The 15,849-nt window shown below is 40.4% G+C and overlaps 1 protein-coding gene across 1 annotated transcript; it reads left to right on the plus strand.

Moving 5' to 3' along the window:
* The first annotated feature begins 1,921 nt into the window (after nucleotides 1-1,921).
* Nucleotides 1,922-15,655, plus strand: LOC127067224 (protein gooseberry-neuro). Its single transcript, XM_051001920.1, has 6 exons — nucleotides 1,922-2,272; nucleotides 2,875-3,188; nucleotides 5,692-5,803; nucleotides 14,494-14,690; nucleotides 14,833-15,259; nucleotides 15,336-15,655. The coding sequence occupies exons 1-6, from the start codon at nucleotides 2,221-2,223 to the stop codon at nucleotides 15,572-15,574; spliced, it is 1,341 nt and encodes a 446-aa protein (XP_050857877.1). The 5' UTR covers nucleotides 1,922-2,220; the 3' UTR covers nucleotides 15,575-15,655.
* The last annotated feature ends 194 nt before the right edge of the window (nucleotides 15,656-15,849 follow it).

The raw sequence follows: 15,849 nt of genomic DNA on the forward strand, positions 1-15,849 counted from the left end.
GTGGTAAGATTCTCGAAAAACGAAAATTCATCTAATCAATTTCTTCCGCATTTAAGCATGTGCTACCTGATCTGCTACTTCTCCTGACCAGTCTAAAGATCTCCTTCTTATTCATGTGACCTTGACGAAGAGCACCGATTTTAGAGATCCTCTTTCTTTCTCTTCTCGGAAAAAGTTAAAACATCGTAGGAATCAGAAAGAGCTTTGCTTTTTCGTAAACCAAAGGAGACATCTTCAGGCGCAGTTCACGGCGAGTTTACCGTTTTCTAGACAATGGAGCAAAAATATTGAGAGAGTGGCTTTGTCTATACAAGAATTGCGAAAGTATACGGAACTAAGTCGACTTCGAAACACTTCTTTCTCGAGGATGACACGCTTCGTTTTTAAAGTCTAATCGTCGAATTCTTTCTATTCTCTTTCTCCCTAGCTCTTACTTTCATTTCTTGCAGGTGTCTTTCTATTTTCCAGTTTTTCTCGTCAATTATCAAAATTCAATTCCACTTTGTCACACAAGAATAAACGTTAAAAGAACATCATTTCGTTATATTTTTATGTAGATGAATCCATTTAGAATGACTTCCGTCTTTCTTCTTCATTGATATTTCGTCACAGAAAGCTTTAAATCTTTTTACTTACCCCTTAAGTAATGAGGCAGAACAGCCAGTAAAATATTTGCAGATATCTACCGTGGACCCAAAAGTATCGTTTTCCCTGTGGTATTTAAGACTGTTGAAAATTTTGTCAAACACAACGCGTTAATCCTAATAGCAATCAAGGTACAAACGATAGACATGTGTTAAGTTTTATGGACTCTTCGTAAACTTTCATATACCTACACCAAATTTTACGATTTATTCGATACGATTGAATTTTTAAGATCATCGGGGTAATTTAAGAGTCCTTGGAAGAATCTTGACTCGAACGCACACAACCCTGAAGACCTCCCGCTGTTTCCACGGACAACCAACCAGCTTTTCGCTACCGTACGAAAAGATTTACAAGCGGTATGGGCACGTTTATTAGGGAAGATGAGCGAGTAGTGGAACCTTTGTAAAAATTTATACCAGTCCATCATGCGTTCATTATGATTTTACTTTTAAACACTAACAACTGTAAATATTCTCTGATTTTTATTTACACGGTCAGTTTCCAGTATATTTCCAAAGGATGCTTCACTAAAAGCATGAATCTTCTTTCATTACCAATATTACCAAGATTCGAAACGAGAATCTCATTATCATAGTAGAATTGTTTCGGTTAAATGCCATTTGCTTTGTTCGAACAATTATTTGACACTTCGAAGAATCCTTACGAAGAATTATAAACATCGATAGCTCTTGATCATGCAATAAATCATTCGAGTAACCCTAAAAACTTGCTATATCAAACTCGTACTCTATCTTAACAAATCCCATTTGTAAGATATATTATCTAAGCGATGTATAAGTGGATATCCAACTGAGCATAGATAGAAAGTTATATCAAACGAGTAGGTATAGAAAATTTGCTCGCATAGGATTAAATGAAAATAACTTCGAATTTAGCTCAGTAGACATCAAGAGACTCTCGAATTGGCAATGTATTTACATACACATAGACAGGGATAATATAATATATCGAGGAATACGTGGGTAAGAGAGCACGTTCCGTAGGCGGTTCCGTGGGTAGAGCCGCCCATTGTGAAGTTCAGCTTTACCAACCACGTGGCAGGGCGTAGCCAATGAGCGTACCACTCTGGTACCATAAGTCCCAACGAGGCGACGGTCTCGTTTTTCTCTTATGTTGCTCGCACTCTGTTCCCTCGGGTCCAGCATGCTGAGGAGAGTGGGGTGAAGAGGGGTCCAGTACCCCAACTCCGACACGTTATTGCCGCGGTACCCCTCGCAACGAAAGCCACGCGTGCTCGCTTCTATTCCTTTTCTCTTCTTTCTCCCTACGTCATCTGAACGTTTCAAGCTCTAGTATCCCGTCGTTTCGACATCAGAGATCGTTAGTCGTCCAAATGATTTAGTTTTCGTTGTCGATTTCGTAAATCGTTTTTATCATAACTTTCCGTGAACAAATCACGGAATTTCTTTGCCTCGGGCCAATAATTCGACGTCATCCGTCGTACTATCGGTCGTTTTGATCATACCTCTATCAGTGTCAGTGACTCGTGTATCCTCCTCTGGACGTCATCTTCCGTGGGTGCAAAGAAGATTATACAGGCTTGCATACGAGATGGACGTCACCAGTGGAATGAGACCTATCTTTAGTGGATATCCCTTTCAAGGTTAGATCAATGTCTATCTATTATCGTAGAGAGTTGCATCTTATTCTTTTTCGATCAATGACGTTACCAAGAGTCGAAGGAAGATCGGTAAAAATGTAAAATGTGGAAAAGAAGAAGAATAAGAAGAAAAAAAAGCAGTAGGAGAGGACGATGCTCGTGGACTTTATTGAATATGCAAAGGCTCTCTGAACGACGATTAAAATAATTGGATGCTTTCGTTGTTTACTCGGACAGCACGCCGGGCAAGCGTTCGTGATGCGTAAACATAGTAATTACCTCGTGCTGTACATCGGAACGCGCTGATGATACAGGTAGCTAATGTCACGTACGGAAGGGTGGCTAATTCGACTAACGATCCGACTTTATACTCGTTAGTCTTGGAAATGGCCGAGCACGCCCTCTCGTGAGCATAACTTCTTCAATTTTACGGCTGTTAACGTGGCTTTTGGTATCCTCCGCGCGAACGTATCCCGGCCTTACCGGCTGTTAGGCGATTTCACGTGTTCGCTCGGTGGATTCCGTAAATAATTTCAAGCTTATCGAGACAACGCGCTCATCTTTTCGTCCTAAGTATCGCTGAGACATCGATCGAATGTTCACAGGGCAAGGCCGAATGAATCAGCTGGGCGGCGTCTTCATCAACGGCCGTCCCCTTCCAAATCACATTCGCTTGAAAATCGTAGAAATGGCGGCCGCTGGGATACGACCCTGCGTGATATCGAGACAGCTTCGTGTTTCCCACGGTTGCGTTTCGAAAATACTCAATCGTTATCAAGAGACGGGCTCTATCAGACCGGGTGTCATTGGTGGCAGCAAGCCGAGAGTTGCCACGCCGGAAGTCGAGGCTAAGATCGAGGAATTGAAGAGGGTCAATCCTGGTATCTTCTCTTGGGAAATCCGTGACACGTTGGTGAAGGTAAAGGATTTGACTTATCAAAGTCGATCGATATTTATTTTAACACACACACACACACATATATATATAAGCATATTTTAATTCGTTAATCGTTCAAGAAAATATTCTCATCCTTTTCGAAAAGAAATTAGTAAATAGATTGTTGAGAATCATTACTTCTTACGTTGTTAAAAACATAAGATACGGCTAAGAATAAACGTTAGAAATATTTTCATCATAATCGGAAGACTCGACAAAAAGTTCGATCGTGGTCCTTATCTCTCTTCGAAGATCACTCTCAATGGAAGTTTTTAATGTTGCGCACGAGGCGTACACGAGGCGTGCACGAGGCGTGCACCAGTCGAGCAGGGCTCTCTACGTATGTACGTGAGTACCTCGAGGCGACTCGCGTGTCCTTTAATACGTTACTGCTCGCCGCCTACACCCACACTTCATTGGCGTAATACCTTTCGTCCTCCTCATCGTCGTCGTCGTCGTCGTCGTCGTCGTCGTCGTCGTCATTGTCGTCGTCGTCGTCGTCGTCCTCGTCGTGCTCCTTCTCGTCCTCATTGTCTTACCTTTCGCAATTTATCAGACGTGATTTCACGTGCCTATGATATCCTTAAGAAATAGAAACTCAAGAGATCAATAGTTTCTCACGTCTACGTAGGAAAAGTCCAAGTTCCAATATTTTTTATTAACATTTCTACCTTTCGATAATTTTTTTTTAGTGGAAAAAAAAATCATAAAACTTTATCTATTATATCGTAATATTAAAAGACTTACATTGTTAACTTTTATTACATTTCTAAGACAGCATAAGAGACATTAAGATAAAAGAAAAAACTCCAATTGGCAATATAAATTCAATCGAAAATAATTATGATCTCGTTCATCGATCAATCTTGCAAACTTTCGATAGTATCTTCGATCGTTTCTACTATTCCTTTGATAAAGATATAAATCTGAAAAATCTGAACAATTATAAAGAAAGATAAGTATAGAAAACTAAGGAGAGAACTAGAGAAAGAGAAAGAGAAAAAGACAGACAGAAAAAAACAGAAAGAGAAAGAGACAGAGAGAAAAGCAAAGAGCAAAAGAAACAGAAAGAGAGAAAGAGATTGTATAATAAAGAAGAAAGAATATGAAAGGCTGAGAACGATTTTAGGAACACGTACGCCTCTGTGGAGGCAGGCGGTCGTTGCCGGCATTAATACGGCATTTAATGCTGGAAGGGGGCGTTCCGGGGCCTGAGGCCCTGAAGCTCTCTCTCTCTCTCTCTTTCTTCCTTCTTCCTCTCTTTCTTCTCTCTCTTTATCCATCGTTCGTTTCATCCTTCTTCCTCTCTGAAATCATCCACCTCACCCACAATCCTTCCTTCCTTCTTCTTTCCTGTCATCACCCCGAACCCAAAGCCTCGACCACCACCGGCAGAAGGATCGTTATTGTTTCTGAGATCGGCGAAGCGAGAGATAGCGATCGACACCGACGACCCCCCTTTCCCCTGACTTTTTTGCCTTTTAAATCCTCGGTTAAAGCGAGAGATCCAACCTTTTTATATCCCTCCTCTTCCTCTTCCTCCTCTTCCTCCTCTTTTTCCTCTTCTTCATCTTCATCTTCTTTTTCTTCTTCTATGATCTTCCTTCTCCTTCACTACATCTCTATCCTCCATCTTCGCTCGCTTGCACGTGTGTTACGCTTTGTACGATCAATACGAGAGATAAGCAGCTCGATCGATATCGATCGTCGAAATTTTCGCAACTTCTCAAGGTATCCTTTGATAGACGGGTATATATATATATACACATATATACATACATATGTATATATACATATACATGTATATATTGATAAAGGTCTCGAAACATAATCTTCATTCTCGTATTTTACTCGTTAGATATTTTATCGAAGTTATCTCGAAGAAGAAATTTTCTTTCCTTATCTTCATCATTATTTCCCTTTCCCTCTCCCCCCCCCCTCTCTCTCTCTCTCTCTCATGCTCCTTCTCGCTCTTTCGCTCTCTTTCTGTAACACACTTTGTCAAGCGATTCCTTTCAATTTCTTCAACGCTGCTTAGAGTTCGACCGATCACGGAGCAAGAAAGCGAGCGTAGTAAAGCGCGTAACGGTGCCTAGCTCACAATGCGTAATAACGTTGAATCGTCCGGGAAAATGTGTACGTTGCGAACGAAAATAATCGCGCGAAATTGTACGCCTTGGTAGACTGCAGTTGCGAAACTGCAAGCGTGGCCTTCGATGTATCGCGAGGGAACAACAGCTAGCTTTCACGCCCGTTTCAATCTACTCTCTCTTTATCTCTCTATCTCTCTATCTCTATCTCTTTCTCTCTCTTTCTCTCTCTCTCTCTCTTTTTGTTTCTCTCTCTTTCTCTCTCTCTTTAAAAGACTTTTAAGAAAAAATAAAAGAAAGCAAAAAAGAAATTCGACGAGAACGATACGCATAGGTCCTCGCTTTAATCTTGCCTCTTTCAAAAAGGCCCCGTGCTTTTATTTTATTGCACGCAGGAAGGCTTCTCCGATCCACCTAGCGTCAGCTCCATCAGCAGGCTACTTCGGGGTGGAAGACCGGGGGACGACGGGAAGAAGGATTACACGATAGACGGCATATTGGGAGGCGGTGAGTAGCACTTAAGTACATTTCTCTTTCATCCCCGGGATCCGCATTGATCTTGATCGCCGTAGAAGGCACATTTCGTTTGTCCAAATTCATGGCCGACGTGCCCTCGACTTTACACTAGGAGTAAATCTTTCGAATTCGAAGAATCAATCTACTTTGTATAATTCGAATGGATTATAAAATATCGTAAGAAAAATTCGAAATAAAAATAGAATTCGTAGAATACTCTATCGTCGAATCAATATCCTCTAGAAGATCTTTTGATTTTCAAGATTTTTGCTATTTCTGAACATCGATTTTTCGTTCATGATATACATAAAGGTTTGTACGTAAGTACTGCATATACTTATACTATAGGAATAAATATAGGAATAGGAATAATGTCTTGGTACTTGAATTAAAGAAAGAACAAACAAAAGGAAGAGAAAATAAAAGAATGGATGAAGAAGGCAAGAAAAGAGTCGAACGTTCGTTCTCTCATCGTCGGTCAGCGTCGGAAGCTTTTAACCTCCTGCTACGAACGAAGCGAGTTTGACGTACGCGAGCGTGTGTACGGCGCTTTAAGTCCGGTCCACTGTCGGATAGGCCGAGTTAGTCCGAATGAGCAGGGCAGACCGGCAGGATTTAATCTCCGGTGGGCGTGAGCAGGATTAGCCAGGTTGCCCACACGTCCGACAAACGGATTACAGGAGTGTCAATATCTTACGGGGCACGCATTATCCCTTTTCTGCTTCTTCTCCTTCTTCCTGTCTTCGTTTCTGTTCTTCTTCTTCTTCTTTTTCTTGTTCTTCCTCTTATTCTTCTTCTTCCTTGCGTCCTTTGCGATCCTCTTTTTTAGATTTTTTCTTCTTCTCATATTCTCTTTTCCTCCTCGTCTTCGTAGGTATAGTTATCTTTTTCTTTCATTCTTCATTCTTCTCTTCCTTCTCTCGCAACTCCATCAAACTTTCTTGCCCTTTTCGCACGGCTAAGTGTTTGCCGAACATTCTCAAATTGCTCGTGAAAACTGTCATTAGTTTTTGCTAAGGGAGTACTTTCAAGCCTCATTATTGATTTAACCCGGCGAATACCCCAAGCGTTAAATTTAAAGTACAAATTGAAATACGTCCTTTTTGCCTGGCTTCTCGACGACGGCCGCGAGTGTCTTCTTCTTTCTTAACTTCTTCACCTCTCTCTCTCTCTCTCTCTCTCTCTCTCTCTCTGTCTCTCTTTTTTTTCTTATCCCATGTCGATACTTCTACTTTGGTTCTTTTTTTATTTCTTTTTGTTTTTAATTCGTCCGTCTTTTAACAAGGACAGGTGCCATTCAAATTTCTTTGTCAATAATTAGCAAGTATCTAATTCATTGGCGACCAAACAAGTTTTTGTCTCACTTGCTTGCCTCGACAGGATGCAAGAATTCGTGAGTATCACGATCGGTGGTGGCGTTGGACATGAAAGAATTAGTGGGTACAGGTGTCCCAAAGTCTTAAAAGTTAATTCGACGAGGATGCTGGTGTGGTCGGAGAAGGAGTAGGAGGTGGATCGAGGGGAGCAACAGGGAATGCGAGGAAAGAGAGTCGAGGGCCAAGAGCGAAGAGCAGAGCCCGGGGCCTCGAGGCCCCGCGAGGGTCCCGCGGAGATCAAACGAACCGCCTGCCACACGTCGACAGTGGCGCTCATCTCGGGCTCCGTTCGAATCACAGTCTATTTTAATTCGACGATTAATAGTTTCTCCTCGTTTATTAATTCCACCTCTTCCGCATTCATCGGAAACACTAATCGGAAACACATCCATCGCCTAAATCCAATTCTGTTTAACGCTAAGTCGAAAAATTCTTCGATGGAGAAGTTCCAACATTTCCTTACGATTTTCTTTGTTAAACCTCACGTGGAAAAATCTCTCGATAAACTGATTTCTTAAGTTAAAGCGATAACGTCTAATGAATTTTAATGTAAATTCGCTTGGGAGCAGGTGTAAATGCCCTTCCGAGTAGGAGGATATTATCCTCGAAGTTACGTGTCGTAACCCTCAATTAAAGATATTTATCGCCTCGAATGTGGTTAATTATTCATGACCTCCTAAGTAATCTCTAGATTGTGTTTTATCGACTGGTCGTATCACAATCGTTGCGATATTTTTTCTATAAATTATTTTAATACTTACTTTTAAAAAATTCAATATTAAATCGTCAAGATTGTTGAACTATGAAATTGAATCATCATTGTTGCACTATGAAATAAATCATTAGAATTTTTCTTTTAAGGGCAACTAGGATATTAAATCTCGATAATCGAAGCCATTATAAAACACCATAAACAAGATCGTTCGTGCTAGTTCGTTCTCTACAACGTTCGAACTACGTATACCACGATCAAACAGGGGATCAGATCGCGAATAGCAGTTCTAACAGAGGACATTCGTGATAGAGAGCACCTCTGAACGGATATACTCGTAGCTCGGTCGAAGGTGTCGGGTCCAGGGTATAGGTGTCGGCAGGCCGAGCAGGAATGACACGTAGCCTGTGGCTTTCTTATTCCTTCTTATTCCGTTCCTTTGGCTTCGGCCGCCGACGAGGGATTAGCCTAATGGGTCCTGCCCACCCCTCTCACTGCACCTCCACACGCGTATAATATGTATATCCATCTCGATTCCTCTCTTTCTCTCTCTCTCTCTCTTTCTTTCTCTTTTTCCCACCTTCTTCATCTTCTCTTCTTCCTTCTTCACTACATAGGTACCAAACGATCGAAGAGCAACGTGCTCGATGAACAACGTCGCTAAGTGATTCACGATCAGCTTCATCGATTCCATCGACGCACGGTGATCCATCGGTTTTGCGTTTTTACGCAGAAACAAGTATATTTGATCTGTTTAAATACATCATAGAAATACATCGTATAAATCGTGTAGGAATGAGTACATGACCAAGTTGAAATCAAACGAAAAAATTTTATATTACTTACTTCACAGCAATCCGTAGATAATATCTTCACTGATTTCCATGTGTGGAATACATCAATATAACCGGATGTATTAGAAATAAAAAATGATTACATAAGACAGTAAAAGCTAGCAGGAAGAGTTAGATAGATTCGAATTAACGTCGAAGCTGAATATCGGCGAGCGTATCTAATCGACGTTACACTATCGAGCTTTAGCCAGCGTGCAATTCTTGTCGCGTGATCACATAATCCGCTAAGAGAGTCTAGTGCCGGCATATATCGTACGTGGCATCGGCTTGAACGCGTTTCAAACGCTTCCAAACTGCTACCCTCTTCCTCCTTTGTCTCCTTCCATCGTACCTTCGAAGGTGTATACTCCTACAACTCCTTCATTAAATCGGTAGATTCGATCGAGCTCAGTTAACACTCCGGGCACTGTGCTCTTGTACTTCGTGGAAAATGTTAATTCCTTGCTGGTAAAAGGATACGCCAAATTTGCTGCACTCTTGCCCGTTCCTTTCATCGTTTTCATCGTTCCAACAAAATACCTGTTTTCTTCAATCCGCTATCGTTGGTATTTTTTCATGTTTTTATTTTTATCTAGTAACGACATTACGCCGATTATTGAACATTAAAATTATTCTTTCTATCGACATATTTCGATAATTAATCGAAATTTTTTAAATATTGAAAGATACGATTATAACATGTCGAAATTATACATTTGAAATACAGTGAAAATCATTCTGACCGCTGGACAACCCGAGGAAACAAACCTTCGAACAGACCACCAGCGACGAAATTAATGGTTTTTCAGAGGCGGTGATTTTCCGACAACGTTCACGAGTACCTAATGTGACCACCAAAAATTCATCCAACCACCATTCTCTCCCTTTCTCTCTCACTCCTACATACTGCTGAAAGTCACCTTCTCGAAATAAGAAAAGCGAAAAAGTCGGCGTATTCTCTATGAAACTTGCACACGGGCGTTGACAGGAAGACTCACTGACTTCTCCGATGTCAACCCTCGGCCATTCTCATTGTTAACCTTTTTAAGGACATTTGTTACCATTTAGGGGACCTCACGCGCGCTCCTACGGATATCCATTCCTCTTCTTCGGGAAGTACCGACTAGAAAAAGATGAGAATAGATAGAAGAAAGAGAGCACGACTAGATTTATAACCTACGAAGGTGCGGCATCTTTTCCGCCATTCAGAGCTCGATTCGACACGCGGAAAGCAAAAAGGAACCGCGGGAAAGTTACGAGGATGCGCAAATGTGACAAGTAAACAAAAATTTCTTTTGAGGGAAAAGAAAAAAAGAACAACGCAACTTTTTTCACTTGATTGATACAACAGTCTCATATTTATTAGACTGATAATATAATTTGTTATCTATATTCAAGAAAAACGTAGATAAAAGTCACATGTTTTAGATGAAAACAAAGTTCTTAGCTCGTTAAACTTTTATCGTACTTTTTAATGTAGAGTATTATCATCCTTTATCGTCCTAATGATAAAGTAAAGAAGTTCAACGTGTATGAAAGATCACGCGACATTATGTATATATAGGTATGTTCCAATGGGTGGTTCAGACCGGTATCGATAGATGTACGATCGGACACAGCGGGGATGCTGACCGGCACATTTCTCGATGACGTTGCTACGAAAGAGATATTTGCTCTCGACTCCGCGGGCCCCCTCTAATTGATTACACGCATCTTTTCACGCGATCTATTCAACCGATCGGACGCTTTTCATCCCCAAGAAACCGATATTGATTGTGCCTATCAACGAGTAAACCCGGACGACTCGCGGAAAGAAGATAGAAATATGTGTATCTATAATCTACTGTAACAATATCTACGTCCGTCACGTTTAACTTCTGCTTTTTCTTTTTTTTCATTTTCTTTTTAAGATTGTTGACAAAGAAAAAGAACACCTTTTATTTTCCATATAAATCAACGTAAAAAATAATTAACCTAAAGCGCTTTGACAATTAAATCTCTTGGTAATCATCCTCACAAGTAATTGATATTTCTCTATAGATCGACATGACTAAATGGAGCAAATGAATGAAACAATAGCTAAAGGAAGAGAGAGAAAGAGAAAGAGAGAAAGTGAAAGAGAGAGATAATCTATAAACCATTTCATCGAGTGCCCGCCTCCCTGTCTCAACCTGAGAGCACGTTCTCTCATTACAAGTCCAACATATGGGCACCTAAACGATCACACCCGATCTTTCTATCTCTCTCTTTTCTCGAGCTCGCTCCCCTTTTTCTTCTTTTTTCTTCCTTCTTCCACGCGCTCTTCGACTCGAAGAAGAGAGAGGGAGAGAGAGAGAACGATGGGTGGGCTCGTGAAGCAAAAGGAGATGAAGAGCACCTTCTGAGAGGACCGCCGATGTCAGAGGGCGCACGAAGGAATGCTGACTCGACTCCGACCTGCCTCCTTCTCTTTTCTTCGACGTTCCTCTTTCTTTATTTCTCTCTTCCTCTCTCTCTCTCTTTCTCTCTCTCCTGACTCATAGCACCCAAGAAATACACCTGGAACACCAACTCGAACACCCCTTTACTCCCCTTAGAAAACGAGAGAACTCGGATCACTATGAATTTAGAAGCCTATTACGTCAATTGATTATCTACTACAATTAGGTGAATCCCTTCTTCGATCTTTCCTCTTTTTCTTCCAATCGATACAATCGAAAAACAAACCAACCAAGGTCGAAGACGTAGTACGTTATTATTATTCTATTGAACGGAGTTGTGTTCTATTGAAATCTTAGAGAGTAATGTTTCTTGCCAAAGTAACATGCATGGAAAAAAAAAAAAGAAAAAAAGAGAAAGAAAGAAACATTGTTGGTCTTCTACGTTCGAAAGCGATTTGATCGCGAAGCACGTAGAGTGTTGCAAAGAAATAAAAAGAGAGAAAAAGACAGAGAGAGAGAGAGAAAGAGAGAAACAACAGTGACTCGAGAGCAACCAAAGTCGAAGGCTAGAAATTTTCCTGGTAGATTTTCGAAGCGTCGGTGAATCTTTCGAGATATATTCCCTTTGGCGGCGTCTTTGGCGGCTACGGCAGCGTCTCTTCGTATGACAAACGGAAGAATGGAAGAATGACCACGGAGACAAGTTGCATCTACAATAAAGCTTGTAGACCCACGGTTTAAATTCCTGTCACCTCGTTCGCCGACTAGGAAAGAAATGGAATTGTGCGTTAAAGTGGGGGCGGCGGGGAGGAAAGTGAAAGAGAGAGAGAGAGAGAAAGAGAGAGTCCAAGTCGAAGTGGACGGCCGAAAAATGTTCGACGATATTTCACAACACGACTAAGAAACACAATGCCTTCGATGTTCATAAGAATGAACACCCGTTGAGAGTGGTATCTTTGAAAAGCCAAACTGTCGTAACTACATACAAGCGACAAAAGTCGATATTGAAAAATGGGGCTTCAAAGGGATCGAGTATTGTCTCTAAGCGATCGAACCAGCACAATGTTTGCTTTTTTTTTTATCGACGAGGTTCGATAATTAATTAGAAAGATTTTGATGAACCGAAGGGAAAAAAAGAAAAAGGAAGAAAGAAACGTAATAAATTTTAAGATGAAAAATTATGAAAGACTTCTTGTGTGAGACTATTTTTGACTTCTTCGTAATAAGAAAAAAAAAGAAAAAAGAGGAAAAAGGATCACGGGACCATCTTCAAAAGACCACCGCTGAGAATCCTCTTCGAATTTGGACTTCCGTCGTTGAATCTTCTCTTTACCTTTTGCACAAAGTGAAAACCGCAAGGAAAAGAGCGGCAACTCGTATTGTATGCGTCGGCGTCTATTCGAGGCAGGTCGCACTGTGCTTAGGCAAAACAAAATTTCCTTTGCCGTATATATACCTATATGCCAACTTCGATTCAAATCTCACTCTCTGGAACTCTCTTCGTTTAGAAATAATCCAAAAGATTCACACGGATCATTAAATTCGAAATTATGTTAATTAATTTACGAATTAATATAACACATATTTATGTTGACATTACGAACATGAATTTAGATATTTTTATTAATGATTTTTTACGAAAAGAATTCATTTTTTCAAGTACAAAAGAAAAAATTAAATTAATCATAGTTTAACCACTCGAATAAATCGCGAACAAAGTGATCTTGATACTCGTTCTATTCTGTCGATCTTCTTGACGTTTTTCAATTTGCTGTTCCTGTTATTCCTTGTGAAGTCAGGCGTAAGTAACAATTCCATTTTAAGGATGATCCGAGATAATGCTATGAATGAAAAGAAGAGGGAATAACATAGAACTGTGGAGGCACATCTGAGTCTATACCGACATTGTCCAATTTTGATCCTCGTGTACTTTCTCTATACAATAAGCTCATGGATGCTCGATTGAACGATAATAAGAAAAAAATCGGACAATGAACGTTCACTTTAAAGGCAAACATTGCGTCGGTGGTCACGATAGAGTTCGAGTTCGTTTTTCTTACTTTTCCCATATATATCTTCCTTCTGTCCATTCTTTTATTAAAAAAAAAGAAAAAAAAGAAAACGGACGCACGAGCTACTCGTCGTTTCGCACAAATAAACATCAATACATTGGTCAGTGCGAACTCGCAAACGCAACCCGATGTTAAAAGGTTCTTGATAGGCTCAGGAAGGATTCAACGTTAGCTACGGTACAGGCTAAGTCCTTGCTCAAAGATCAGACCCTCTTTATCCACTTGTTTAGATCTCCACGCGTAAGAATCAATAGTCTGTAAACAAACTTATTTGAAATACACAATGGAATTCAAAATAAAGAAATATATATATCGATCTTTATTCTTTATGAAATAGAACAAATTTCTATGAAATCGATCATTCGCGAAAGCATTTTTCTTGACCAATAGTTAATATCTTGGGTATACTGCAATATCGTGATTTTATGAGGAGACTTACCTGCTGATAGCTTTGAAACACTCGACAAAATGGCGTCTTGACTACGTCGAACAAGATGGCATGTTGGTTGGTCATTTTACGAGGACTTTATGGACACCTTAATGACTGCGGCACAAACATATATCTATGGATATTATCTGTGTATATGTGTATATATATATAAACGGAGTCCATTTCGCGTATGACCACGTGAGTGCTCATTGCACTGGCTAGTGACGCGATAAAATAAACTTTTCGTCTAATACAGCATGAAGAAATCCAAAGGAGAAATCAAAGAGGCTACATGTCCACGAATACGGAAAATTTCTCTAAGTATTAATTAGTAATTACATGAGTTTTAACGAACTATAATCAATCATAGTATTTTATATTAATTATACGCGTTTTAAACTTCTTCTTCCATAAACGTGATTTCTCAGATACTATATATCACCGGAGACAATTACATCATAAATGATCCGATGACTTCGTCATCTGATTACGGTCTTCGCATATAGAATAGCTACGTGTATATAAGATGTGGACACAGAAGAATGCTCATCAATATCGTATTCATAGGAAAAGAGGCAAGTTCATCGGAGCAACGAGAACTCGTGTCTCATGACGTTGCAGTTTTCGTCGAGGATTTATCGATTACCAATTATAGCTATTTAATCGTAGAAGCTTGTCATTTATTCCGATCGCTTTCCCGATCCTGTTTTCGACCCTATACACTTCGTTGATAAAAAAATGTATCTAAGAGAAAATCATGATAATCATGATAATCATGAGTATTGGGAAATTGTACACCGTAACGAACACGATGGCACCTATATCTCTTTATGATTAGGTCGTTGCGGTGATGATTCTGATACGGAAAGTGAACCAGGTATACCTCTGAAACGAAAACAACGTAGGAGTAGAACAACGTTCACTGGAGAACAACTCGAACAACTCGAGGCTGCTTTTCAACGTGCTCAGTATCCAGATGTTTATGCTAGAGAAGAATTGGCTCAGAGAACGGGCTTAACAGAAGCTAGGATTCAAGTGAGTTATTTTCTTTGAAATTCTACTCGATAATATCTGTAAGCAAAAAGATTAAAACGATTAAGTAAAAAATCATCAGAAGATTATTTATACTTATCATCATCTTCAAAAAGTGTCACTCGCATCAACATCCGTGTTCTAGGTCTGGTTCAGCAATCGGAGAGCTCGCCTTCGTAAACACGCAGGAAGCATAACACATTCTGTACCAAGTTTACCCCTAACGCCCTGTCAATACGCTGCAGCGAGTCACGAGTTGGCTCAGATCGCTCAAATACCTCAAATGCCAAGCGAAATACCTCAAGTACCAACGAGTTTACATCATAGCCCGACGGCTCTGCACCAAACACCGAATACCGTTCACCAAGTTGTTGGAAGCGTTTCCCAGATGACCACGTCGATGGCTCCAATCCCTACGACGATGAGCAACACTTTACAAGGACATGCTGTCTCCATTTCGGAACACTTGACTTCCCTCTCTGGACATATGAATAGCATGCAAATCAGTCAAGTGCCGTCCATTCAACCTCCAGTTGCTCATGGTGCTCCCACATCTTTGACTCCTAATACTGGTACCTTGATAAATGTCTCATCGAATCCAGGTTCCTAAAAATACAATATTTCATTATTAATTTATTGTTTTTTAAGGGAATACAGACTGGTCCAGAACACAGCTCACTTGGGGACAGTTTAATCATTTTCAAGGTAGCGAATATTCGTCGAGTCACGTGACTAGCCATCAACATGCCGCGCACGCAGCTCATGGTACCCACTCTTCGAATACCGCGAATACCGCAAGCACAACGGCCGAATGGTACGACCAGAGTTACGACTATGCCCAACACGCCCAACTCAACTATCATCGCAGCGTGGGTGGAATATACTAGCCGAAGATGCTTCTCGATCCGATGGATAATCTGAAATCATCGATCGAATTTATTTTTGTACATAATACATTTACGCTTTATGATCAAAACCAACTGATAATTTGATGTCCTTCTACCTTATTAAATTTTATCTAGGAAACCAAAGCTATATGACGAAACCGTAACGATTAGAGAAATTCGCTTTTCTCATGCTGTTTGTCAATGTCAACGTTGTTTTCAAATAGTTACGCGAGCTCTGCTATTGTTGTTTGCATATGGATTCAAAGTATTATTAA

The sequence above is a fragment of the Vespula vulgaris genome, chromosome 10, assembly GCF_905475345.1.
Source record: "Vespula vulgaris chromosome 10, iyVesVulg1.1, whole genome shotgun sequence".
NCBI lineage: Eukaryota > Metazoa > Arthropoda > Insecta > Hymenoptera > Vespidae > Vespula > Vespula vulgaris.

What these genes read in the sequence shown, in the direction of transcription:
- LOC127067224 (XM_051001920.1), top strand. Translation starts at nt 2,221, where the DNA reads ATGGACGTCACCAGTGGAATGAGACCTATCTTTAGTGGATATCCCTTT. An exon ending in AGACGGCATATTGGGAGGCG is followed by an intron (nt 5,804 to 14,493) that starts GTGAGTAGCACT and finishes CTTTATGATTAG; the next exon opens with GTCGTTGCGGTGATGATTCT. An exon ending in TAACAGAAGCTAGGATTCAA is followed by an intron (nt 14,691 to 14,832) that starts GTGAGTTATTTT and finishes TCCGTGTTCTAG; the next exon opens with GTCTGGTTCAGCAATCGGAG.